Source organism: Propithecus coquereli, unplaced genomic scaffold, assembly GCF_000956105.1.
Source record: "Propithecus coquereli isolate 6110/MARCELLA unplaced genomic scaffold, Pcoq_1.0 Scaffold272, whole genome shotgun sequence".
NCBI classification, from domain to species: domain Eukaryota; kingdom Metazoa; phylum Chordata; class Mammalia; order Primates; family Indriidae; genus Propithecus; species Propithecus coquereli.
The window spans coordinates 607,268-633,760 of NW_012148308.1; the positions used below are offsets into that span (position 1 = coordinate 607,268).

At 44.3% G+C, this 26,493-nt stretch overlaps 2 protein-coding genes across 3 annotated transcripts in view; one reads left to right on the top strand and one right to left on the bottom strand.

The window, feature by feature from the left end:
* The window catches only part of CCDC113 (coiled-coil domain containing 113), a 26,414-nt gene extending 19,085 nt beyond the window's left edge, over nt 1-7,329 (top strand). For both annotated transcript variants that reach the window (XM_012647851.1, XM_012647850.1), the window contains 2 exons: nt 6,057-6,212; nt 7,180-7,329. In XM_012647851.1, coding sequence (XP_012503305.1) covers nt 6,057-6,212; nt 7,180-7,269 — 246 coding nt within the window. In that variant the 3' untranslated portion in view covers nt 7,270-7,329. The remainder of the gene's footprint in view (nt 1-6,056; nt 6,213-7,179) is intronic.
* A 374-nt stretch (nt 7,330-7,703) lies between these two features.
* On the bottom strand, nt 7,704-20,821 carry PRSS54 (protease, serine, 54). The gene is made up of 5 exons (XM_012647841.1): nt 20,764-20,821; nt 16,809-16,986; nt 12,818-13,076; nt 12,095-12,226; nt 7,704-8,252 (listed from the first exon to the last, which is right to left on the bottom strand). The coding sequence occupies exons 1-5, from the start codon at nt 20,819-20,821 to the stop codon at nt 7,704-7,706; spliced, it is 1,176 nt and encodes a 391-aa protein (XP_012503295.1).
* Between the last annotated feature and the right edge of the window lie 5,672 nt (nt 20,822-26,493).

Sequence of the window (26,493 nt, forward strand, 5' to 3'; positions counted from 1 at the left end):
CAGCCATGTATCATTTAATAATGGGGATACATTCTGAGAAATGCATTTTTAGGCAGTTTCATTGTGTGAATGTCATAGAGCGTACTTACACAACCCTAGATGGTATAGCCTACTACATACCTAGACTACATGGTAAAGCCTGTTGCTCTGAGCTTACAAACCTGTACAGCATGTTACTGAATACTGTAGGCAACTGTAACACAATGGTATTTGTGTATCTAAACATAGAAAAGGTACAGCAAAAATACAGTATTATAATCTCATAGGACCACTATCTCATATGCAGTCCGCCGTTGACTGAAATTTTGCTATGCAATGTGTGATTATATTATTAATGCATTGTTTATTTTGTTGCTCAAATTGTTCCAGGTTGGCCATTGGGAGTTTTTTAGTTGACTTTTGTGTCCCTTCGCCTATCCCTGTCTTTGTGGGTTGTTTTTTATTTTTTATTTCTTGAGCCTTTCCTTTCTGACACTTGTATACTTTCTGCCCCAGTCCTAGAATCAGCCATTTCTCCAAGGAGTCTCGGTTCCTTTTATTTGAGAATGACATTAGAAACCAAGATTCGAGTGTGCTCATTTCTTGCTTTCATTTTTGAAAGATTGTTTTGCTGGATGTAATATTCTTGAGTGACAGGTTTTTTCTTCCCCCAGCACTTAGAATATGTCATCCCACTGCCTTCTGGCCTCCATTGTTTCTGATGAGAAATCAGCTGCTAATCTGGTTGGGCTTCCCTTGTATTTGATGAATTGTTTTCTCTTATTACTTTCAATGTTTCTCTTTGCATTGTCATTCAACATTTTGAGTATGATGTGTTTGGGTGTGGATTTCTTTGTATTTCTCCTACTTGGAGTTTGTTGCGTGTTTTGGATGTGGAGCTTAATGGTCTTCATCAAATTTGGGAAATTTTCAACCATTATGTCTGAATATTTTTTCCTCCATTCTCTTTTTCCTCTCCTTCTGTTACTTCCATTACATATATGTTGGTACACTTAATGGTGTTCCACATTTCTCTGAGACTGTTGATTTTTCTTTGTTCTTTTTTGTCTCTGTTCTTCATACATCATAATCTTTATCAATCTATCTTCTGCTGTCTTAAATCTACTGTTGATCACCTCTAGTGAATTTTTCATTTTGGTCATCATATTGAAAAGATTTTCCATTTTAAAAAATAATCTCTACCTCTTTATTGATATTCTCTGCTTGATGAGACATTATCATCACGTATTCTTTTAATTTTTTAAACATGGCTTTCTTTGTTTCTTTGAATAGTTCCTTTGAAGACTTTGCTAAGTCCACCATCTGGATTCCCTCAAAGGCAGTCTGTGTTGCCTGCTTTTTTCCCTGTGTGGGTCATACTTTCCTATTTCTTTGCCTATCTTGTAATTTTTGTTGAAAGGTGTATATTTTAGATAATATATTTTACCAACTCTCAGTATTGTTCCCCCCACCCCTTTCTTGGGCTTGTGCTTTGTTTTTGCTTATTGCTTGTTTAGTGACTTGGCTCAGCTAGATAAGTAAAATCTATCTCCCCTGCTGTTAGTAGCCAGTGACTTTGTTCCTCAGAGGGCACAGCCTTGATCATGGACACGATCTCCCTGACAACCAGGGATGATTGTTGTTTCAGCTGTGTTCTCTTTGACTTTCATCTTCCTGCTAAGCTTCTGGCTGATCTATTGGCATAACACCCAGCTGTTAGCCTCCATTAATTGCTAGCTGATTGCTCTATTGCTTTCAACAACACCCTGAGACATTGTTTCACATTCTGATCCAATTAAAGTCTGGCCTCTTGGCAGAGGCAAGGTGTTGCCAGTCTTTGAGGCTTGCTTCAACCCTAAGAGGGCTCTTCCTGGTTGTCTCTTTCTCTGGTTCTGTTAAACATCTAGCTGGTCTATTGTTTTGCTTGTTGCCGCTAATATCATAGAAATACTAGCCTCCTCTACATTGCCCACCCCAGAGATCTCCATTGTTTCCCACAAAGTTCTTAGGCATGAACTCCTCTCCTAACTCTGTTTCAAATTAAGTCAGTCCCCTTAGGCAGCATTCCAGAGCTCTCTGATTGACAGCCTCTCCCCTGGGCAAAACTTCTGCACTCCTGCCTTGGTACTAGAGGTGGTAACAGTGGGCCGCCTTTCTTGTAGTGACATCTCTGCTCTACAGGTGGGGCGCTGGGTGGGGATTGCAGTCCCTGATCTCTGCAGCATGTCCCTCACAGCTGTAGTCCTTCAATTTTAATGCCTCAGTTCTTTCTACTTGATTATATTTTATCTTAGGTATTCTCTAAGCATCATCCTGACAAGAGTATGCATTGATGATTCTGAGCACATCATTGGGTTATATGTTTACTGCAGACAGGAGATTTTCACTGAACACTTGACACATTTTTATTGCGTTCTGAAAATGAGTTAATTAATTTGATTGGTTTGTTTTATAGTGAATTAAAACAGTGCTTCTTAAACTGGAAGGTGCAAACCAATCACCTGGGGATCTTGTTAGCGTGCAGATTTTGATTGGGCAGGTCTGGGATACCCTGAGAGTCTGCATTTGCAACTAGCTCCCAAGTGATGGCAATGCCACAGATTGTGAAGCAGGGAATTAAAATATAATATTACCTTAAGATTCAACATCATAAAAATGTTAGTTCTCTTTAAGTTGATCTGTGAAATAATGGTAGTCCAATTAAAATATCAAAGAGGGTTTTATTTGTTTGTTTTTAAGAATCTAAGTAAACTGACTCAAAAATTCCTTTGGAAAAATAAATAAAAATATCTCCCAAATTCTTAATAAGTAAATGAGGGGACTAGCCCTATCAGATTCTGAAATATGTTACCAAGTTGCAATATTTAAAATGATATGAATAGACTGGAACATCAAAGGAAAAAATATAAAGTCCTGTAACAAGCCTTGATACAGATTGTATATAATATGTATATGATCAAGTATCTAAAAAGTTCTGATATTGTTTTTTTAGTTTATGATAAAAGGTAATTAAGGGACAGCCAGATTATTGAATAAATGATGTGAGATAACTGGGTAGCCATTTAGGAAAAAATTAAGTTGGAACTATGTCTTACACTAAAAGTAATTCAGGTGTATCAGAGATTTAAATGTAATTAATAAAACCATTAAAGTCCTAAAATAAATAGAAAATTTTTATATAATCTTGGAATGAGGATGCCTTTCAAAATATTATATAAAATCTAGAAATCATGAAATCATTAAAGTCAGTAATATACAGACAAAAATTTTTCTGCATAGCAAAAACCATTATGAGCAAAGTCAAGAGATAACTAGAAAAATGTTGTATCTAACATCACAAGGAGCTAATTTTCTTAAAACAAATACCTTTTACAAATCAATAAGAAAAAAACTAACAACTAAGAGAAAAATTGGGCAAAAGTTTTAAAGTTTTACAGAAAAGCTAAACAGTCTGAAACACATGAAAAGTGTTCTACCTCACTTATAATATGAGGAATACAAAATAAAGCTATAATGAAATATTATTTTTTTCTCTCTTAGATTGACCTTGACAAAGATCAAAAAGTTGATAAGACTGCAGAAAAGGAGTGGAGGGAAATAGGCAGTCCCAAATATTGCTGCAGAAGTGTAATTGGCTTGATCATTATAGAGGGCAATTTGCACTATTTACCAAACATTAACATGCACAAATATTTAGGCCAAGCTTTCTTGACCTAGGCACTACTGACATTTGGGGCTGGATAATTCTTTCTTATGAGGGGATGTCCTATACACCATAGGGTGTTAAGTAGTATCCCTGGCTTCTACCTACTAGATGCTAGCAGTACCCCCCCTACTTGTCACAAGCAAAAATATCTCAAACCTTTCCAAATGTCCCCTGGGGAGAAAATCCCCTCTGGTTGAGAACTCCTACCTTAGAACAAGCAATTTCACTTTTAGTCATTTATCCTACTATATACTTGCATGCTTGCAATCTGACGAATACCCAGAAGATTAGTAATTGCAGCATTGTTTGTTGTGATAACAACATACTGAAAAGCTAAGTGACTGTTTTGGGGGGAGTCGTTAAATCATGGTACATCCTTGCGGAGAATTCTGCAGCTGTCAAAAAGAAGAAGTAAATTCTTTATGACCTGATACAGAAGGATCTTTAAGATTTATTGAGTGAAAAGAAAGCTGGATGAATAAAAGTGAATAGAATATGCTACTATTTGGGTCAAAAAAGGGAAACATATGTTTGTATAAGCATAGATTTCTGGAAAGATGCACAAAACCTAAAAATAGAAAAGGAGATCTTTGTGATGGGGGAACAAGGGTGGGATGGGGAGCTCGTTTGTCATAGTGTATTTTTATATCATTTAAATTGAATCTATTGCCTACACAAAAGAATTGGTAAGATAAAAATTAGAAGGATGATGTTAATTTAAAAAAATGCATCCTATTAAAAGGTCTAGTTAATTTGACTATATAATAATTTTTAAAATAAAAATTTACAAGACAAGGATTCTTCAAAAAATTGAATTACTATAGGTTCCAGCAATTCTACATCTGGGTATATACCCAAAAGAGTTGAAAGCAGGGACTTGAACAGATTTTTGTGCACCCATGCTCATAGCAGCATTGTTCACAATAGCCAACAGGTGGAAGCAACCCAAGTGTCCATCAATGGATAAATGGATAAACAAAATGTGTTCTGTCCATACAATGGAATATTATTCAACCTTCAAAAGGAAGGACATTTTAACACATGCTACCACATGGATGAACCTTGAGGACATTATGCTAAGTGAAATAAGCCAGTCATAAAAAGACAAATATTGTATGATTCCATTTAGGAACCCAGAGTAGTCAAATTCATAGAGCCAGAAAGTAGGATGGTGATTGCTAGGGACTGCGGTGACAGGGAGATATTGTTTAATGAGTACAGAGTTTCAGTTTTACAAGATGAAAAGAGTTCTGGAGATGGAATGTGGTGATGGTTGCACAACAATGTGAACGCACTTAATGCCACTGAATCGTACACTTAAAAATGGTTAAGATGGTAACATGTTATGTATATTTTATAATAAGATAGGAAAGTGAATTGAGACTGATCAAAGTATACTAAAATACACAATTTTTCACACACAAAAAACCTTAAAGAATCAAAATAAGTAAAATGTATTTCTTAATAAAGAAGAGAAGGAAGGAAGGCCAGGCATGGGGGCTCACGCCTGTAATCCTAACAATTTGGGAGGCCAGGAGGCGAGGATCACTTGAGGCCAGGAGTTCAAGACCAGCCTGAGCAACATAGCAAGACCCTGTCTTTACAAAAAATAGAAAAATTAGCTGGGTATGGTGGCATGTGCCTGGCTGAGGCAGGAGGATCTCTTGAAACCAGGAGTTGGAGACAGCAGTGAACTATGGTAATGCCACTGTACTCTAGCCCAGGTGACAGAGTGAGACATTGTCTCAAAAAGAAAAAGAAAAACAAACCCATAACGAAGGAGGGAAGGAAAGGAAAGGAAATGGGAAGGGGAGAGGGGAAAGGAGTGAAAGAAAAAAAGACTTTTTTTTTTTTTTTTTGAGACAGGGTCTCTCTCTGTCGCCCTGGCTAGAGCACAGTGGCATCATCATAGCTCACTGCAACCTCAAACTCCTGAGCTCAAGGGATCCTCCTGCCTCAGCCTCCCAAGTAGCTGGGACTACATACAGTGCCTTGGTGCCACCAAGGCCGGATAGTTTTTCTATTTTTAATAGAGACAGGGTCTCGCTATGTTGCCCAGGCTGATCTTGAACTCCTGGCCTCAAGCAATCCTCCCATCTCAGGCTTTCAAAATGCTGGGATTACAGGCATGAGCCACTGCACCCAGCAAAAGACTGTTTTAGACTGTATTTAGTGTTCCTGAACCGGATTTAAACATCATGATCTGTAAAAAATCAGAATCTTGTGGTTTCCCTCCCACCCCTTTGAAAATGTAAACATTATTTGTAGAACTATATTGAAACTGTGGGGAGAGATGGCAGGGACAGTGAGTCCTCTCTCACAGCAGGAGCTGCCAGGGCTCCCGGCGTCTAATCGATCCTTCCCCACCCAGGACCGGGCCAAAGCTGAAGGTTTGAACAAGAAGTTGCGCAGGCAGCTGGCTGAGTTCCGGGCGCCGCAGGTGATGGTGTACGTCCGGGAGAAGATCTTAAACGGAGACCTGGAGAAGAGCATCAAGATGTGGGAAAGGAAAGTGGAGATTGCAGAGGTGAGCCACAGAGAATCCCAAGATGGGAAGCCCTCCACATTTTTGTTTTTTGGGTTAAGAATACAGATATTTGGACAGTTATGTCTATGAGAAATGTCAGCAGTTGCCTCAACTATTAAACCAAAATGATTAAAGCTCCTTTTTTCATTATTGGGGACAGAGTCTTTTCAGTTTTCAGGGAGAGACTGTGTCATGATAGTGTGTTTTTAATTGCTTGTTTTCTTAATGAATTCTAGAAGCTTCTGAGTCCCTCCAAGCCACTGGTAACATAGTGATTGCTACTTTATACATGGAGAAGCCAGTTTTCTTTTAAAAATGAGATAATAATGGATTTTTAATATCACTTAGAACCTGATTCCATGCATGTACATAGTTGCTGTGGGGCTTTTCACTTTTAACTAACCCTATAGCCTTTGAATATGGTACCCTTGCTCCCTGTGAGCCGTGGAAGAGAAACAGGCAACGTGAAAACAATACACTGGTATCGGCAAAAAGGCAACACTGCGACTGCCACGGCCCAGTTGTGAACCGAGGTCCCTAAGACATCACTAGAACAGCTCAGAAACCCGGTCGGGTTGGTTGGGAAACTGGGAGCTTGGCGTTGTCACATCTAGACCCCGGCTCCATTTCCCAGTTACTTTCTCCTGCTTCTCCTGTGGCCACTTGGTGGCAGGAAGTAAATCAGGACCCAAACTTGGGCCCATCAAATCTAGAGCTGAGAAGTAGCAAAGAATTGCAGCAGGAACCTGCAACTTCTCACTTCACTGGACTGAAACATGCTCTTTCGAAGAATAATCTGGGTGGTTTCTGCCCCTTGGTGGCCCCTGCACAGCGGCACACACCCATGCAGCCCACACAGAGTCGTCTGGACCATCAGCAGGGCTGGATGAGGCTGCATTCTGCATAGTTGCAATCAGTTTTTCCTAAGTGACCCTCTCTCCCTCTTCCCCCTTTTTCTTTTTTGCAGATGTCCTTAAAAGGCTACCGTAAGACCTGGAATAAAATGAAAACAACTAATGAGCAGTTGCAGGCAATCTGCCCCCTGTCTGGTAAATAGCCAGAGGCAGGCCACGGCTCACAGACCAAGACGTGATCCATTAAAGTAATCAGCTCCTTTCTAGTCCCGGGGTCCTCTCACTGTTCCCTGTGCTGGCTGGTGTCCCCAACTCCCCAGCCAGGCTGATTGGGCACCTCCCACATCTGCCCACGGGGAGTGTTTTCACAGCCTGGCCCCTGAAACCAGTAACATTGAAAGAACCACAGGGCACTCTAATGGTTTGACACTTGTTAGCCCACATTTAGTTCATAAGCACAAATGAAAATGACCTTCCTGCAGGTGGGAGAGGGACAAAGAAGGGAGAGCCAGCCCATTGTGTGTGCTGTGGGCCTATCTGTGGCAGCCCAGGTGTGTAACTACTAAGAACAGATACCAAAAGAGCATGGGGAGTGCCTGGCACTCAGCATTCTGAGCTTACTCTTCAGTTTGGTGGGTTAACTCCTGAAGTAGACACGGCTGCAAAAGAAAACAAGCACAGAGGAAACCAAGATAATTTCTTGGGGCTGATGCAGCCTATTCTGACCTGCAACAGACCCATTCTCCCCAGCCTCACCACCATAATAGTCATAGTATGTGGGTTGTACGGCTGGCTCAGGAGACCCGCTCGATTCCTTTACACTCTTTTCCCTAAAGTCTAGGCCATCTCTAGAGCTGTTTGTTTGCTGTAAATGCATGTCGGACTTTCTTTGTCCTTGGAAATATGGTTGGGACCATCTGAGGTTGTCCAGTACAGCAGGTGTGCTCTGTGTCTTGGCAGCATGTGATCTGTGGTGGGAGAGAGAAATCAACTTCTCCCAGTGGTGGAGTGAAGACAGGGGAAGGCCAGACATCCTAGTCTCGTACATGATCCAGTTGCTGTAGTCTTCCACCTTGGTGTACAGAAATAGGCCAGGGCATTTCTCCCCACCATGCGTCAGGATTCCTCGCAGAACCCACAGATTCAGCTTCTCTAGCTGGCACATCACTGGGCTTCCTGGTTCCCCCTGTGACAAAGGACAGAAGGCTTCAGGTCTTAGAAAAAAGTTGTTTTCTTTTTGTTTGTTCTAGAAATGTTTTACACTGGTTCTCACCAGAAATGGGGCAAATTATAGGGTACTATTTCAAATCCAGGCACCACAAATTCCAACAAGATGACTTTTCCTTTCATTATGCAAATTATTTGTGGACTTGTGCAGATTGCCTGTCACTTCCTGATTCATATTTCATTTTCTTACCCCTTTCCAGTACCTTGACGAAATCCTCCCTCTCTACTGGCTTCTCAGTCCTGGAATGTTGCTATTTCTTTCCTTCCTGGCCTGAAATGCTCACATTTCCCGTTCCCTCTACTTTGCTTCCATCCTTAGTTTAAGCTGCTTCCTTCCTCCAACCCGCCAGCTGCCTATTTTTCCACCTGCTGCCCAGCCCTGCTCTGTTCTTGGCCTTCCCACTCCGAGGGACAGTGCTCTGGGACTCCAGAGTCCTGCCATGCACACCTTACCTCACTTAAGGTGAGCAAGCAGAAGCTTGGCCCACTGAGCTACCTACGTGACCCTGAGTTGCAAATTCTCTCTGAGCCAAAGTGGGACACAGTTAATGCCTGAAACACATGCAGAGCACCTAGCTCCGCGCCTGGTACACAGTATGCACTCAGTGAAATATTAATTACTGTCATCTTGATGTCTATAAAAGGCCATCATTTTTTGTGTGGAAAGTTGAAAAAAAATGGGGACTGCATTAAGATGACTACTAGATATGATTGACCTTTCCTGCCCCCACACCCCCAACCTCCCCACCCCATGGTCCATCTGGTGCAAGAAAGGGCTTGCCACCCAAAGGCTATCAGAACTGTGTGGCCTGCCTGGCTAGAAGGCCTGGGCAGTGACATGCTCTCATGGTTTGACTGAGACTGTTAAACAGGGTTGCATTTGACAAAAGGGGTTGCAATTGACAAGAGGAAGCAGTCTGAACAGACTCAACCACGAGAAGCAGAGAGGCAGAGAGCGGCCGCCTCAGCCCCTTTCCATCCCAAGGCCTGGGAGTGTGGTCTGTCTTGGGTGTCCTCTTTCAATAAATGTTCCTGTTTCTGAAGCCACAGCAGAACCTAGATGATGGCAGAGGAGGAGGGTGGAGAAGAAAGGAGCGACTCCGCAGAGCAGCTGCTGTGACTCCCTGAGGGCCTGTCAGAGGACCAAGGCCAGACAATGAGGAAGGCGCGATGGCCTACACTCTATGCCTCTCCTTGGGTGGAAGGGAGTGCTGTAGTGTGGAACTCTTGACTTTTCAGTTTTCACAATCTACTGTTTCACCCCATGCTGCCAAACAGCAGAGGGTAGAGATTTCAGCCTAGTGTCTGACCGGTTATGCTCAGACCAGCAAACATGCCCTCATCTGCACCCCACTGTGTCTGCCTAGGCCTGGAAGCTCCCTGCCAAGAATGGCGTGGTCTCCCCTCCTTTCACCCATCCCATTCCCAGTTTGTCTTCACTGTGGCTTTATAGCTTGAGGAAGAAAGAGTGCAATTTAGGACGATCTGATGAATGATTGTGTGGTAGACGTCCCCAGCTATTGCATGGTTTTGCAGGTTACTGTTCTACCCAGGTGCAGAATACGCTGCTTTTTCTCCTCCCCATAATCCTGTGGGGCTGTGACTTCTGAAGCACAGCAGCAGCGGCAAAAAGTACCAGGAGCCCCTCGGAGCAGCCGTGCCTCATCTCCTAAGGGAGTGGCCACGGCACAGACAGAGCCCTTTCGCTGTGTACTCCCCTCCCTCAACATTCAGCCAAAGGCGGGGGCGGGGGGCAAGTTCAGAGCGATTGTGCTTTTTGTCAGGTCTCTGGCGAAACCTATTAGGCAGACACTGCACCTGGTGGTTTATTCTGCACGTGAGAAGTGTGGCTTTGAGGGCCTCTGGACACCAGAACACATTTCCCGGAGATGGAAGGATTCTACATAGACACATCACCATTAGATGGTTTGCAAGCACAACTGTGTTCAGAAACAAAGGACTGTAACTGGTGTACCACAGTTAAAAACCAACCTGAAGTTTGCAGGTGGATTTAAAAAGGTATAAACAGGCCGGGCGCTGTGGCTCACGCCTGTAATCCTAGCTCTCTGGGAGGCCGAGGCGGGCGGATTGTTTGAGCTCAGGAGTTCGAAACCAGCCTGAGCAAGAGTGAGACCCCGTCTCTACTAAAAATAGAAAGAAATTAATCAGACAACTAAAAATATATAGAAAAAAAAATTAGCCGGGCATGGTGGCACATGTACTCGGGAGGCTGAGGCAGGAGGATCGCTTGAGCCCAGGAGTTTGAGGTTGCTGTGAGCTAGGCTAACGCCACGGCACTCTAGCTTGGGCAACACAGTGAGACTCTGTCTCAAAAAAAAAGTAAAAATGGTATGAACAGAGTCTAAACAGCTTACCATATTCCATTCAGTTTAAGATACGCTTAAAATAGTAACATCTTTGAAATTAGGATGTGTCTTTTAATCAGTTGATATCAGAGTTTAACTGGCAGCATTTTTTCATTCTCAGTATTACATAAAATAATGATGCATTCTATGATTGGCAGCATCTTAGATTTGATGAAGTATGATACTGGATTGATGGAAGGGTTGAGGGCAAGATTTTGTTAAATACCTGTGACTTCTACAGTATTTTAACATATTATCTCATTTAAGAAGTTGGTTAGGTCCTCCCTCTGGCAGAGGACCCAGTACAACGTAGGCACTCAGTAAATGTTGAACCAACTTTGGAAGGGCAAACTTATTGTTTAATGAGAGGCAGTCCTTCAGGCTTTTGCAATAAAATGACTTTTAGAAAGAATTGTCCATATATAGGTATTTTTCCCTTCCTCTAAAATACTTGCCGAGGCATGAGGATTGCTTGAGCCCAGGAGTTCGAGACCAGCCTGGCAACATAGCAAGCCCTTGTCTCTACAAAATATAAAAAATATTAGCTGGGCATGGTGGCACACGCCTGTAGTCCTAGCTGCTCAGGAAGCTGAGGTGGGAGGATGTGTTGAGCCCAGATGTTCGAGGTTGCAGTGAGCTATGATCATTACCACTGCACTCCAGCATGGGCGACAAAGTGAGACCCTGGTCTCCAAAACAAAACAAAACAAAACAAAACAAAAAACTTGCTCTTCTAGATCCTCTGGGAAAAAAATTTCCCCATCAGGGAGTCCCGAAGGTTTTTTAGAGGAGAATAGGTGATCAGCATCTTAGACAATTTTAGGGTCAAGGAGAGAAACTCTATCTGGATATCTGGTAGACCTGGGCTCTTATATTTGCTCTGACATTTACTGACTGCTTGACCCTGGTAAGCTGCAGTTTCTGCAGATTTGGACACAAGGGGGCCTGAACCAGATATTCTTGACTTCTACACATGTTCTGAGACAATAGGACAGCCATATCTGTACAGCCCTCATCTGGGTCGGGGGCTACAGAATAAAAACCCAATAACTGATAAACAGTAGCATCAAAGGGGAGTCTAGGTTCCATAGAATCTGAATACAGTGACCCCACACTGTAGACCTGCTCGAAGCATATCTGCATGTGTGGATACAGACTCACACTTTCAAATTTCTAGCTAGTTAAAAAACATTTGGGACTTAGACATACTTAATCATATTACACTGAGAACGGTGACTGGTTAGCCCATTCAGCAGATGTTTATTGAGCACTTGCTATGTGCCAAGTGCTATTCACCCCAGAGACAGCCATGAATCCCACATTAGAGTTCCTGCTCTCATGGAATTCCCCATCCAGTAAGGGGGAGTCCTGAGGTCTCCTTGACATGACCAATTCTTACTCTCAACATTTAGCTTCTACTCCATGATGTTCTTACCAAGCAGACAGACTTAGTTTCCTCTTTTGTGTGATGGCCGCATCCCGTGTTCTCGGGTTTGTGTAAGGGACACAGGTCAGTGTCTTTCACAAAGATTTTCCTCAGGATACTCATCGTCATATGTCTTCCTGTCTGGACCATGCAACAGAGAGCCCAAGAGTTATTAACGAGAAGGTGGCCCCCTACGTTAACGCAACTGCAGCTCACACATCCAAATGGGAGTGAGTGGAAAATGTTTTTATAAATCTCTTTTCTTCATAGAAATAAGAAGCTGTGTCTGAGTTTTTACTGAAAACTACCTTTGCTTTGAACGTGAATGTGTAAATAGGCAGACAACACCTTTACTCCTAGAGAATATCCATTTCCTTCTTTCTTCCTTTCCCAAGAATGAAAGAAAACAAGGGTGGCTTAGACAAAAGGACAGTCAGCTCTAGTTCAGGGAATAATGTCCCCTTACCCCTCCATAACCTTGTACTCATTTCAGCCTGCACACTGCCTATGGACTTCCAGTTTTGGTGTAGGGCTAGAGGAGAAAGGACCAGGGTAATGTGAGAATGGCCACAGAAAGGGCAAGTACTGGGAATCTTGGCTGATTCGGTGGGGGGTTTCAGCCCAACTCTAGAACCTCAGGCAAGCTCAATTACTAAATTAAAATAATCCCTAGAATGGTTCATCCAAGTGCCCCCCACTGCTAGCCTCTTCTAGGAGAAGGGATGCATTAACTGCAGACGTGGGATTCCATCCTGACACCCAGCAGTTCTGCGAGACTGGAGGCATATGGAGCTCTCCTCTGAGGAAGCAGATGGACTGGACCAGGCTGTTGAAATGTATCTCCGAGTCTGTCTTCAGGAGGGCGATGTTATGATTCATTGACCGGTTGTCGAAGTCCTCATGGATGATGATGGTATTGATGGGGTACTCTGTGTGAGCAATCTTGCTGGGATCCATGTTACCTAAACCAACTATAACGACAACGTCCTTCCTGGAGAGAGAGCAAGGGCATCTTGAGAAGCCAAGGCAGCAAGGAAGCTTCACCCTTCCCTGTTTTCATATTTACTGTGTTTTTTTTTCCTGGCCTAGAAAGCTCATCCAACTCATCTTCCCTGTGTTAATTTTTACTCACCCTTTTGGACCCAGTCTCCAGGAAATCTTTTCTAAACCCTTAGGCTTGTGCCTTCCTTTGTGAACCTATAGAATCCTGGGGATTCTTCTATCTTAATACCATTTGTCTCAAGACCCAAAGATAATCTGTTAACAGGTTATTGCTGATTAACTTTCTTTCTATGCATAGCTTTTTTTTTTTTACATAGTTGTTGTTTGCTAAAGTAATAGTTGTAGTTACACCAAAGATGTAATCTTGACTCTTGCTTTTAGTACTTAACATTTTAATACAAGCATCTTTCCCTATGATATACTCTGTAAATACACTTTGGAGAAATTCCAGTTTTAATAATGCTGGAGTTAAGTTGGGTGTTTTCCTTTTCTTCTCTTGGGAATCACCAAAGATACTATGAGAATGAGAAACAAATGCAAACACCATAAAACCAAGAGGCACTAGAGCATCCAAACCTCAGAATTGAAGGGCTGAAGAAAGTGAGGGACAGGCGGAGGGCAAAGAGTTATAGACGACACCTGCTGCCACAGAGCGCAGAAAAAGCTGGCTGAGCATGGTTCTCAGCAAAGAATTGAAAAGAAAAGAAAGAAAACCATCACTCAAGTGAAGGCCAAATTGGAAGCAGCATAAAAGGAGAATAGGGGCCACAGAAAACACAATTAGGGACATTGAGAAAAGTGGCCAAAATGAAATGGAAACTAACAAAGATTTTTAAAGGCTAGAGAGAAAAATGGCAGTCAAAGGATAGCCAGCAGACCCCAAAGAAAGTAATCACAATAGTGAAACAGAAAAAATATTTCAAGATATAATTTAAGAAAGTTTTCCAGAAATAAGACTTGAATCTACGGTTTGGAGATAACAACACTAAGACATACCCTAACCAGGTCCCAATAGGAAACAGATGGCACATTCAAATAAAGCAAATCGGGGAGAGTTGAATAAAGGGACTCTTGGCGAAGATCTTGACAGGACGCAGGGAAACCACAAATACTGCAGTACACTGGGTACTGTGTGGTATGGGCAGGTTCCTGCTGAGGTCACAACAGGGTGCCGATACCACCTCTGGGCTCTAGGTGAGGGGAGGGAGTGGTCAGACAGTGATGGGCAGAGTGGGTCACTTAGCTGGAAAAAGAAGCCAATCTGCAGTGTGACCCTCAGGGGAATGAGGACCCTGACCACACTCTCTCCACTTCCTCTTATCTCTTGCCAGTGCTCCCCTTGGCCAAACCCACCTGGAACCCAGAAGGCAGGAGCAGCCACTGGCGTAACCCATACAAGTGAGCCTCCTGGGCCCACCAGGTAGAAGAGTAGAGAGTGGATCTGGAGAGGTGAATGGGAGAGATTCAGCATAGCTAGTAAAATTGCTAGACTTGAGTGACAAAGAAGGAATCCTTGGGCATCCAGACCAACAAAGAAGTCATCTTAGTTAAGTTTGGCCATGCCGTCTAACCCAGGGAACTTGTGAGGGTGAAAGGAAGGGCTGACAGCATCATGCTGGGGTAGGAGTTGTAAACCGGCCTCTCCCAGGTATACGAGGCTGTGTGGCCACCCGACCTATAGGGGGAAATCAGAATGGCCTCAGGCTTCTCCACAGCAAGATTTAATACCAGAAGCCAGGGGGATGCCCATGAAGTCCTCAAAAGGACAGAAGGCGTGAGCCATGAATCCTGTACTTAAGTGTTCGTTCAGGTCTAAGGACAGCACAGCATTTGTAAAAATGCCAAGACCAAGGAAATATGGTTCAAGGAAATATGGTCCCTTTAAGAAAATACTTGAATACAAAGTTTCAAGTTTCTCCAACCTAGTGTTGGAGAAAATCCAGCAAAAGGACTATCAGGAAGTGTGAGATTCATTATAATATTGGACTAAAAAGAGAAACTTTAAAAAGTTATATATTGGAGTAAAAAGGTAAACCCTGGAAATAATCAAATAGTATAACTAAAGTGGGAAAGAAAGTCAAAGGAAGGAGCCTAAACATTTATTTACAGCTAATCTATGAAGTACAAAGGGCATGCAAATATGCAAATGAGTCGAGGTAAACAATAAAACACGTATATAAGCTATTCAAACTGGGTGATGGAAGAGAGGAAGGGAAAAAGGGAAAAGGCAGGAATTCTGGTACTGGCCACACTCGAGTCTAGGGAGGGCTGTCCAGAAAGAAGCAGAGGATTTTGATGTCTTACGTGAAAGTCTAACTCTAAGATGGAAACCAGAATGAAAATACGAGCTTTCCAAGTTTGTCAGAAGAGACCTATAAAACAAATGTAATATAGTGAAAGGAAAAACAAGAAGCAATAAAAACAGAAAACATAACCTACAACAAAAACAAGAAGCAGGAACCACGTTCTGAACATCACTGGAGAAGAGTGTTGGGTAAGACAAAGAAAGGCTCTTAACGCGATGATGAATTCAGCCTTTAGGAAAGAATTCATAGCTATAAATGTCTGCAGCAATTGATGTACTATTCACAGTGTAATAACTACAGGAAATAGAAGGAGAAAAAAACAGAAGCGTGTTCATGGTAAGAGATTTTAATTCACCTCTGACAGTCTAGGACAGATCAAGTAGACTCCCTCCCCAATTTTATATATTAAATTATACACTGGTCGTGAGTGGTGACTCACTCCTGTAACCCTAGTACTTTGGGAGGCTGAGGCAGGAGGATGGAGGCCAGGAGTTTGAGAGTAGCCTGAGCAACATAAAAAGACCCTGTCCCTACAAAAAAAAATAGAGAAATTGGCCAGGCGTGGTGGTGCAAGCCTATAGTACCAGCTACCCGTGAGGCTAAGGCAGGAGGATTGCTTGAGCCCAGGGGTGCGTATATGTGAGAAATTATGCTATAATCTTTTTAGCTGTGATAAGTGGAGATTAGGTTTCTTTCCAGTGTTGTGTGTGTAATTAACCATCCAATGAACAACTTTTTGCATAAAACTTTTCCAGTGGTTGAAATTATTTCCTTAGTGTTGATTCCCAGAAGCGAAATCACTGGGTCAAAAAGTGAGATATTTTACAAATATTTACAAAAAACTGTTACAATAGTTACAAAAATGTTTTACAGATATTAGCTGTTCCTTTAATAACATTTATGGTTTTTTTTCTGGTGTAAAAGAACATACATATCATACAGAATTTGGAGAATACAGGGAAGTTCAAAGAAGAAAATAGAAATCACGTATTCTGAGCCTCCAGAGACAAGCACTCTTTAGACGCTTCCCGCATTTTCTAAGGCTTTTCTCCATGTACGCATATTTGTGGCAGTAACATTTGCAAGGCCCGGGTGAGTATTTTAAGGTAAGGACCCCTGTTGACTGACTCGCTTAACGGGGTAAGTGGTAGGGACTCTCGTTTCAAGGTCAGTGCCTCTGTGATGGCAGTGACATCGGAATGAATGTCCTTCCTGCACAGAATGGAGGAAGAACCCCTTCAGTTTCAGCTGCGAGGCCCACAGTCCTCCAGCCTTGGCACCTGGTGAGTTTAGGTCCCCGAGGCTCTCGGGCTCTCGGCAGAGCAAGTGCTGAGCTGTCCCGGGCTGAGCGGGAAACAGAGCCGCCCCCACCCGCCCGGAGCGGTGGCGAGAGCCCCTGGGGCAGGGCTACTGGCCTGTTCTGAAAGGCAGACGCGATGCTGAGGATCCAGAACCGACTGAGAATGCAGCCGAAAGCCAGATGGGTGTACTGGGAATCCTGCAGCGACACCACCCAGGGGAACTCCATTTTGCTGACCAGCTCCTCCTCGGAATCCGGGATGTCCCAAACGGTAGCCTGCTGGATGCCGCAACCTGCAGAGGAGTGCGGGGACTCACTGCTGGGGCAAGGAGATGGTCGCCTGGGGGCACCCCCGTGTGGCCAGGCCTCAGGACCCCTCTCCTGCTGGCTGCCCACTTTGCTCATCACTGACTCTATCACCCCATTTCTTTCTTTTTCCTAGTGGGTCTTCTTCCCATAAAAGATACTGGGTGGCATCTTTGAACCTCAAAATCACATTATTGAACACTTAGCAATTTCCGCAACCTTTGTATACATCAGCAGCTCTCAAAGTGTAGCCTGGGACCACTGGGCGTCCTCGAGACCTTTCTGTGGGTCTCAAGGTTAAAACTGTTTTCATGGCCGGGCGTGGTGGCTCACGCCTGTAATCCTAGCACTCTGGGAGGCCAAGGTGGGTGGATTGTTTGAGCTCAGGAGTTCGAGACCAGCCTGAGCAAGAGCGAGACCCCCATCTCTACTAAAAAAATAGAAAAAATTAGCTGAACAACTAAAAATATATAGAAAAAAGTAGCCGGGCATGGTGGCGCATGCCTGTAGTCCTAGCTACTCGGGAGGCTGAGGCAGAAGGATTGCTTGAGCGCAGGAGTTTGAGGTTGCTGTGAGCTAGGCTGACGCCACGGCACCCTAGTCCAGGCAACAGAGTGAAACTCTGTCTCAAAAAAAAAAAAAAAAAAAAACTTTTCATAAGAATACGAAGACGTTATTTGCATTTTCACTCTCATTCTCTCACTAGCCTATGGTGGAATTTTCCAGAGGCTCCCTGATGTCATCATTCTGATGGCTAATAATGTGGTGAATTTGTGTATTCCTGTTTTAAAATGTTCCCAGCTTTAATTTCTAATACAGTAAATATGGAAAGATATAGCCTCACAAGCAAAAAGGGACTCTTTTAAGGTCCACAATAATTTTTAAGAGCATAAAGGGGTTCGGAGGCCAAAAAGTTTGAGAACTGCCGATGTACACTACTTCATATAATTTCCCCAACGGCCCTGAGAGGTGGTGTCATTCCCAGTGTGTAGATAAGAAAATCAAGTTTTAGAGCCAGTCAGCATTTGTGCAAGTTACATGATTGGTAGGATACAGGGCCAGTGCAGATGAATCCAAACTCCGTCCTTCCGACCCCACGCAGCCTAGGTTCCATCCACATTTCATGTCCTCAAATTTGCCCTTGCCCTTCCCTGCAGGCTGTTGACCTGTGCGACTCTTCCTGCTGTGTCTGTTTTGCTTGCCAGTCGATCCCTAGGTGCTAGCACGGTGCTTGGCACATCACAGGTGCTCAAATCACCTGGTGCGTGAACAAAAGGGCTCTGCCAACTAAGCACTTCCTGACTTCTTGTCATCAAGGGGCTAGAAGGTCCTGGCAGGGGGAGGCCGTCTCTGGCCCGCCCAGGCCTGCTCAGCCTTGGCCTTCCCATACCCGGGAGTGGGCTGCCTCCACCTTCTTGGGCAGCCTGGACTTGTTTCCAATGACAGTTAAGTGTTAATGTTTAAATAATATGCTCCTCCTGCCAGCCCTGGGTTGGCCCAGAATGGCTCTATTGCCTTGTATTTAAAAAAAAAAAAGGTTCTATATTCATAGAATCATGGAGAGTGTCAGGATGTTAGAACAGGAAGGACCCTTGCAACTCCTCTAGTCGGGAGGAGTTGACTAGCGGGAATTGACTTCTTCAAAGCCCTGGCTTGGACAGGCTGCGTCCCCTACTTTCCAGGCTCCATTACAGGCATCCACACCAGCTGTTCTGCTCTTCCCAGCTACTGACTCCCTCCACTGCCCCATGTCCTCCCTCGAGGGTCCATGTGCCCTGTTTTGGTGGGTCCATGCCCATGGGACTAGTGCCCACCCTCCTTATTGGACCTGGGGTGCCTATCTCAGCCTCACGTAAGCAGAGTGAAGAGTAGGCGAATTTTCAACGCTGACTGCAGATTTCATCCACCAGAACCCCTGGGCACTGCATTTTCTGAAAAAAGCTCTTGGGGAGATTCTTATGTGTATTTGGGAAGGGCCTGGATGCAGAGTCCAAAATCACGTTGGCCCCTTGGCTGCTGTGAGCTTTTCCCTTCTCTGGGTCTCAGCTTTCTCTTTTGAAATGTGGGCTAATAATCCCAGAACTGCACACCTCTTGGGGTTGCTGTGGAGATCGCGTGAGGTGAGGTTATGGGAAAGCACTTTGCAAACTGTATCTCCACGACTGACAATGCCAAATCAAGCACTGTGTAGATGATTCCATTCTTTTAAAATGTAAACCGCTGCTCTGGTTTACTGTTCATAAATCCCAAACCACAAGCACCCAGAGCTTGCTTCTAAAACAGTGGCCCTGGGTCATGGGTGTCATGTGATGGGTACCACCAGCTGACTGTGTGGATAAGAACATTGGTGACTGCTTTTTTAGCTATTTATCCAGACACACAGCCCTGCCAGGTGCTGAGCTGGGGGCCTGGTCTTCTAGGGATGGATTTCAGGAGTCTGTCACAGTGACATACTGAAGAGTGGTGGCCACACAGACAGACATGTGACACAAGGGAATGTGCCCAGAGTATACAGAAGAAGAGGCATGAAATCTGCCCAGGGCATGAAGTCTGGGAGAACTTTCCCTAGGTAGTGACCTTTGATGTAAGCGCCAAAGACAGAGAGTTTCCCAACCACGATGCTAGAGTTAACTGTAACACACAGCATTACGTCAAAGGACCTCTCTGTGTGGGACATTGTATGAGCAAATGTCTCCATTCATTGACACTTGGAAACTTTACTGGAGCAATGACAGAGCTGATTGTTAGCAAGATGATGCCTATAAGGCCACTAAGTGCTTCAGAACCACCAAAGATAGGATTCGTCATCGTTGGTCTGATTCTTTCTTGTGGCATTGGCAATCATGGCACAAGGCATTAACCCATTCTCTCTAACCCTACAGGTGTGTGATTACTCTTACTTTTTAAAACTCTAGTTGGCTAGTTCATTTGACCTTGCAAAACGCTTGGAAGGTCAGGATATAATGAGGAAATCTGACCCAGAGATGAAATGTTAGCTCTGGGTCACTTAGTTGTAACTAAGGATAAGGATACGGGCTTTCTATATTTCCCAAGGACACCCCCTGGTCTCCTTGGGGTTGCAAGGAGACAGAGGAGGTAGAGGAGGCTGAGGAAGGTGGAGGATTCACCTCTTTATGTGTGTGTGTGTGCATGCACGTGCATATGTGTGTGTGTGTGTATATATATGGGGCTTTCTCATGTCTCCCATCTAACTCCAGGAAGAGAGGGCAGAGCCAGCTGGGATGACAGCGAGGTGGGACAGAGCCTGCTTTAGTCAGGTGTCCCCTCTCCACCTGCCCCTTTCTAGGCTAGAACTCTTAGTTAACAGCCTAGGGGTCAGGGGAGGTAGGGACCACAGCTGCCACTTCTGCCATCCGAACCTCTGGCAGTCCCCACGGCACTGACAGCAGTAGAAGCCCCCACCGCTCCTGGGACCAGCCCTGCAATTGGGACTCATAGTTTGCAAAAGAGCAGTGCACCCCAGGAAGGGCAGGCCTCATGCTGTCCCCTCTGCCCAGAGGGCCTGACTCTCCTCACTTAGGACACTCCCGCCCTGAGGATCAGCCCTGTGTCAGCTTCCTCCATCCATATCCACAGTTCACGTCTTTGCCTGGTTCCTGCACATGCTGCCCAGAGCAAAGTGCTGTGCATCCTCTTCCCCGAGCCACTCCCTGGACCTTAAGGACCACTTAATCTCCCTGGATGGTCCCCCTTCCATGTGACGCATGCAGTTAAAGTCAGACGGAGGGGAGTAGCACACTCACTGGCGGAAGAGTGGAAAACGCAGATCAGGACCAAGAGCATCCCTCGTACCTCCGCCATGCCCAGAGAGAGCCGCAGCAGACACCATGGGCAGCTGGGAAAGCAGGAAAAAACCCAATGACTCTGTCCCCTTCCCAAACACACGCGGGGTTTCCCTCTCCTCCCAAAGCGGTGAGTCCTCCCAGAGTTGGAGGCTCTGCCTCTTTCCTTTCCACCAACAAAGGCTCCAAGACGTGGGGCACCGACCTGTCACATCGTAGTGCTTGGTTCCGTGCAGTCAAGACCGCACCGATATTCAGTTACAGTTTGTGCGACGGCCCACGGAGAGAGGCCTGGGCCCCTGGGAGTCCTGGAGAGTTGGGTCTCCAAAAAGGGTTGCTTTTTGTCTTGTGGAATTCAACCCTTGCCTTAACTCTGTAGCCATAAAATGCTGCTGAAACAGAAGGTGGGTTTTAGTGGAAGCCCATGCGGGCTTCAAGTCTATGCTGTGGTTTTACCTCTCCTGCTAAACTCTGCCAGTGGAGACGGTGCTGGGTTTCTTTTAGCTAGTTACCAGCCTGGACTTTTACACAGTAACAGCCCTGGCATTTAGTTCAGCTCATTTGCACGACCACCCCGGGAGGCAGACACTCTCACTAGCCCTGTTTTACAGATTCAGAGACTGACACTTAGAGATATCAAGTAGCCAACCCAAGGTCACACAGCCACCAAGTTGTGGAACTGGGATTTGAGCTCAGGTCTGTCGGGATTCAAAGTCCTGGGGGTGCTTCACCACATGCTACATCACCAGGCCCACGCCCTTGCCTCAAACCGTGCACAGGGAACAAACAGTGCCTAAGGAACCCATGTGCACAGTTCTAAGTCACCATGTTCCGCTCATGACATCGGATGTTTCTTGTCCTCAGGATGTTCCTCAGAGTTCTTCTGTGAACTGCTTCTGCTAAAGGAGAAATGAGCCACTCTGGCCTTCCACAGCAGAGCTCAACAGAGGGATTTCCTCTACCGCCTTGGGAAGAATGTTCCATTGTGGCATCATGGTTACCATGGCGTCACCAAGCAAACGTCTGGACGTGGGGACTTAGGAGGAGCTAGGATGAAAAGCCTCCTTGTTACCTAACCTTGGCAGGGCTATTCTGGAAGCCAGTCTCTCCCCAGGTCTGGCTGAGCAGACATCCTTTTGCTAGATCACAAAGTCCTCTGGTTGTGGCCACCGTCTGTCGACCCCACTCAGCCCCCACCCTGTGCCCACACAAGTTTGTCAGACAGGACTGGGGAAGCCCACAGCTGGGGTGGATTGGGGATTTCCAGTCCCTGTCAGCATCTTACATTCCCAGTGTGGTTTCTTTCAGGCTCAGCCTGGTTTTCTTTTGCCCCTCAGCAGTGGGTCCAAGCTAAGCTACCACACTGCCTCTGCCAAACCGTAGGGCCAGATTGGATCTGCGCTCCGGCCGCTGCAAGCAGCTCTGGTTTCAGCACAAATGCCAGGACAGGAGAAAAGTGTTGACAATGCCGTGGTAAGATGTCACTACGTGGATCCACAAGGAGGGAGGGTTGGCAGGCTACTGGCTCAGATGCTCAAAGATCCTTAGCAGACGGTGCCTGCATGGCTGATGGAAGGCAGGAGGGCTGGATCGAAGTGAAACTGGAGTCAGAAAGGAGCAGCTACCTCCTTCCACCACGGTTCCCCTGATGTCCTTCGTGCCTAATCATCCTCCATCACCTTTGACCCGATGCAGGGATTGACTTCTGCTGAAAACAGAATGGGGATGATTTTTGGCAGTGGGAGAAGTGGGAATTGATCCTTAAATTTGCAGGTCTCAAAGGCCTTCTTTCACAAACGTTTTCTCACTCCCCCTGGCAGGATGAAGGAATTTCCTGAGCTTTCTAGAGGAGAACATGGTGGCTCAGAGTGGGAAAGTCACTTCCCCAGAGTGACACACCTAGGAAGTGTCAGGGACAAAACTCCAAAACAGATCCTTCCGATGCCAGGGTGGTGATCCATCTCTACATCTGCTTTTTTCAGCCCGGGCCACGTGCTGCCTTTAGAAGTGGCAGAAACAGAAATACCGTTCTGAGCAAAGCCAGGGCTGCTCTTAAAGTGAGGGTGCTGATGTTAGCATTTAAGACCGTAACCCTCTCCAGGTTCCTCTTCAAATCCCCCCATGAAAAGAAATCATGTGCAAACCACGAAGTGTTCTGTCTCCCCTCAGGAATGATCCACATGTCCCACAGTAAGGAAGGCGCAGACTCCTGCAGGGGCCCAGCAGACCTTTTGCACGGCGAGCCTCACATTTTCAGCCTCTCTGGACCACTTACTGCAGATCACTGGCTTCACATAAATTGTAAAAATATGCATCACAATTTTAAAATAATGATTTCATTCTTGAAGGTTAATAACACCAGCAATCATAGTTTTATGTCTTTGAGAGGATATTCATTTGCAATCTAACTCCAACAGCTCCACATCCAGGATAGTGACAGCATGAAACGTATGTGATTTCTCAACCTGTCGCTTTCAATTTTTACTCTTTCTTTTCTTTTATTTTTTTTGAGACAGAGTCTGGCTCTGTTGTCCCAGTGAGTGCCGTGGCGTCAGCCTAGCTTACAGCAACCTCAAACTCCTAGGCTCAAGCAATCCTCCTGCTTCAGCTTCCCAAGTAGCTGGGACTACAGGCATGCGCCACCATGCCTGGCTAATTTTTTCTATTTTTAGTAGAGACTGGTGTCTTGCTCTTGCTTAGGCTGGTCTCGAACTTCTAACCTCAAGTAATCCTCCCACCTCGGCTTCCCAGAGTGCTAGGATTACAGATGTGAGCCACCGCACCCGGCCTTTATTTTCATTAAGTTAGAAAATCCTGACTCTCAGTAAAAGGATATCTGAAATCTCAGCAAGTTCTGGGGGCTCTATTAGATAGTTGTGGATATTCAGGTTGAACATGGAGAGATTTTTCCACTGACGACTGCTCCCAGGGTGCCTGTCACACTCACAACCTGGAGAGCAGAACATTTCTTCTGGGAAGTTGAGTGTTTCATCCTGGCTAGAGTGATGGGTGGATTTCCAGTCCACATGGTTGCTTTTCCCTCTGGAAAAGATTTCTTCATGTTCTGTTGCAGTTTGGGAAAATGGTTTCTAAACATGCCAATAGTAGCTTTACTACATTGAAAATTTCCTCTTCTGCAATTAGCAGAACAAAAAATAATCAACTACTTCTCCCTTATTGATGTATCACGCATTTTCTAAGTGTTGCTTCATCACTGGTTTGTCAGATCGTTAGGCAAAATATCTGCGAGCCCAAATATATCGTAATTGTTACTCCACTGCATGGTATGCCTTCGTTACAAATGTAACAGCCTACAGAGTCTTTTGAACAGAATTTTGTCAGTGGCTCATGCTGCCTTGTCTTTCTGTTATTTTTTGTTAATGTCGACACTCATTTAAAGCTCCCAGCCATGGTATGGAATGTGCTATGAGGACCACAACTTTGAGTCAGGTTTTTGCCTTTTCATATCTTCTCTGTTTAGAAGGAAGAAAAGGAAGAAAGGAAAGGAAGGAAAGAAGGAAGTGAAGGAGGAAGGAAGAAAGGAAGGGAGGAGGGAGGGAGGAAGGGAGGGAGAGAAAAAGAAAGAAAAAATTTCTTGGAAATTCTTATGGAAAAACTCTATAATTTATTTACCAAAGAAGTCATTGTGCTGTTTACAAGTGACAAAAAATGTTTTAATGATTTCATGCCATCACTTGGCAGTTTTATTTTATTTTCTGAGCTCTATGTTGGAGATGGTGAAATAGATTATCCATAGAATGTTACTTTCCTAAAAGTGTTTAAAAACAAAATGTTTGCCATATTATTAACTCCTAAAGGAAGAGCTTGTATGCAAGCATTAGTCAATTTTTAAATCAAAATGAAATGCATTGTATTAGTCACTGTTCCCTGAAAGTCAAATTACCGAATCAACAATCTCTGCGATTGGCTGAGCAATCTCCAAAGGCACAAATGTTAACTTGTACGGCCAATGAACACATGGGAAAATGTCCTCAACCTTATTAGTGATCAGGGAAATGCAAATTAGCAACAAGATATCATTTTATACCCATTTGATTGACAAAAAACAAGGTCAATTAGTAACAAGTGTTGGAGAGGACGTAAATCAATAAAACCCCACAGGCCGGGTGCGGTGGCTCACGCCTGTAATCCTAGCACTCTGGGAGGCCAAGGCAGGTGGATTGCTCAAGGTCAGGAGTTTGAGACCAGCCTGAGCAAGAGCGAGACCCCGTCTCTACTGAAAAATAGAAAGAAATGATCTGGACAACTAAAAAAATCTATATAGAAAAAATTAGCCGGGCATGGTGGCACATGCCTGTAGTCCCAGCTACTTGGGAGCCTGAGGTAGGAGGATTGCTTGAGCCCAGGAATTTGAGGTTGCTGTGAGCTAGGCTGACGCCATGGCACTCTAGCCCGGGCAACAGAGTGAGACTCTGTCTCAAAAAAATAAATAAATAAAAACCCACATACGTTACTGGTATGAGCGTGTATTCGAACAATTGCCTTAGGGAACAATTTAGCATTATCTTGTAAAGTAAGGCATATCCTAACATATCCTCTCACCTGGCAATCCCTTCCTAGGTGGACACCCTAGAGAAACCTGTGCACATGTAGTCAATAGAGAGGTTAGGCATACATCCATATGGATAAACTTATTACACAAAGGGCAAAGGAATGAAACACAGTCCCTCTCTGGAAGCAGGAACATGAGAGACAGGATGGAACTCGTAGGCAGGCATAAGATAAGGGTAATAATGTTCTTTAACTCCTCTGTCGTATGGTAAGTTTAATGATATAAAAAAATTGTAGATGTTCCTTTTAAATTAAATAACTTCAAGTCTAAAGTTTTCATTGGATTTTAATTTACAGTGCCAGTGGCACTGAGTAACTTATGCCTGAACAAAGTTTGTCTAATACACATACTTTTACCACAGTGCACATCACAGCCTTCTTGCACATGGGAACATAGACAGCACTTTAGCACTGTGCTTGAGAGCCACTTTAAACCATGAAATCACCAACAAAAGTCCAAAAATGCAAACATTGTGGCCCTAAGTAGACTGTGAAAAGAAACATGTTTATAGTATGAGAGCCGAAACACGAAGAAAGAGCATCACCTTGTTCAACCTCAGCTGGGAACGTGCACATGAAATGACTCGAATTTTTTGCCACTCTGTGCTTGTCTGAAATTGACTGACAAACACCGAGAGTGTTGATTTGAGGGTTTCAAATAACTTTTAGCAGGTAGGGAAATTTACAAATATGGAATCAGTGAATTATGTGGATCAACTATATTTATGATTCTCTCTATCCCTAACAATACCTTTGTCTCAAAGTTTATTTTATCTGGTATAAACTGTGCTTACTTTTCTTAGTATTTCTTTTTTCATGCTTTTACTTTCATAATCTCAAGCTTTCTGTATCCTTATGCTTCAGACATATCTCCAAACAGTACACAGCTGGATTTTTAAAAATCTCATCTGACTGCCTCTGTCTTTTTAATTGATATGCACACTCCTCTTACATTTACTGGGATTATTGATATATCTGGAATTGTTTTACCATCTTTTAAAAAAGATTCCATTTGTTCTACTTTTCTGTGCTTTCTCCCCTTCTTTCTTGTCTTTTTTTACTTTTGTTTTGTTTTTCCTATTACATATTTTCTTGCTACTGGTTTGGAACTTGTACACT

Bases quoted from the DNA above. Each gene is read 5' to 3' on its own strand.
- PRSS54 (XM_012647841.1), bottom strand. From the start codon at position 20,821: ATGGCGGAGGTACGAGGGATGCTCTTGGTCCTGATCTGCGTTTTCCAC. The intron at 16,987-20,763 runs GTGAGTGTGCTA...ACTCCTCTGCAG, and splicing joins CGTTTTCCACTCTTCCGCCA to GTTGCGGCATCCAGCAGGCT. The intron at 13,077-16,808 runs GCCAGTAGCCCT...CTCTCTCTCCAG, and splicing joins GCGTCTGCCTTTCAGAACAG to GAAGGACGTTGTCGTTATAG.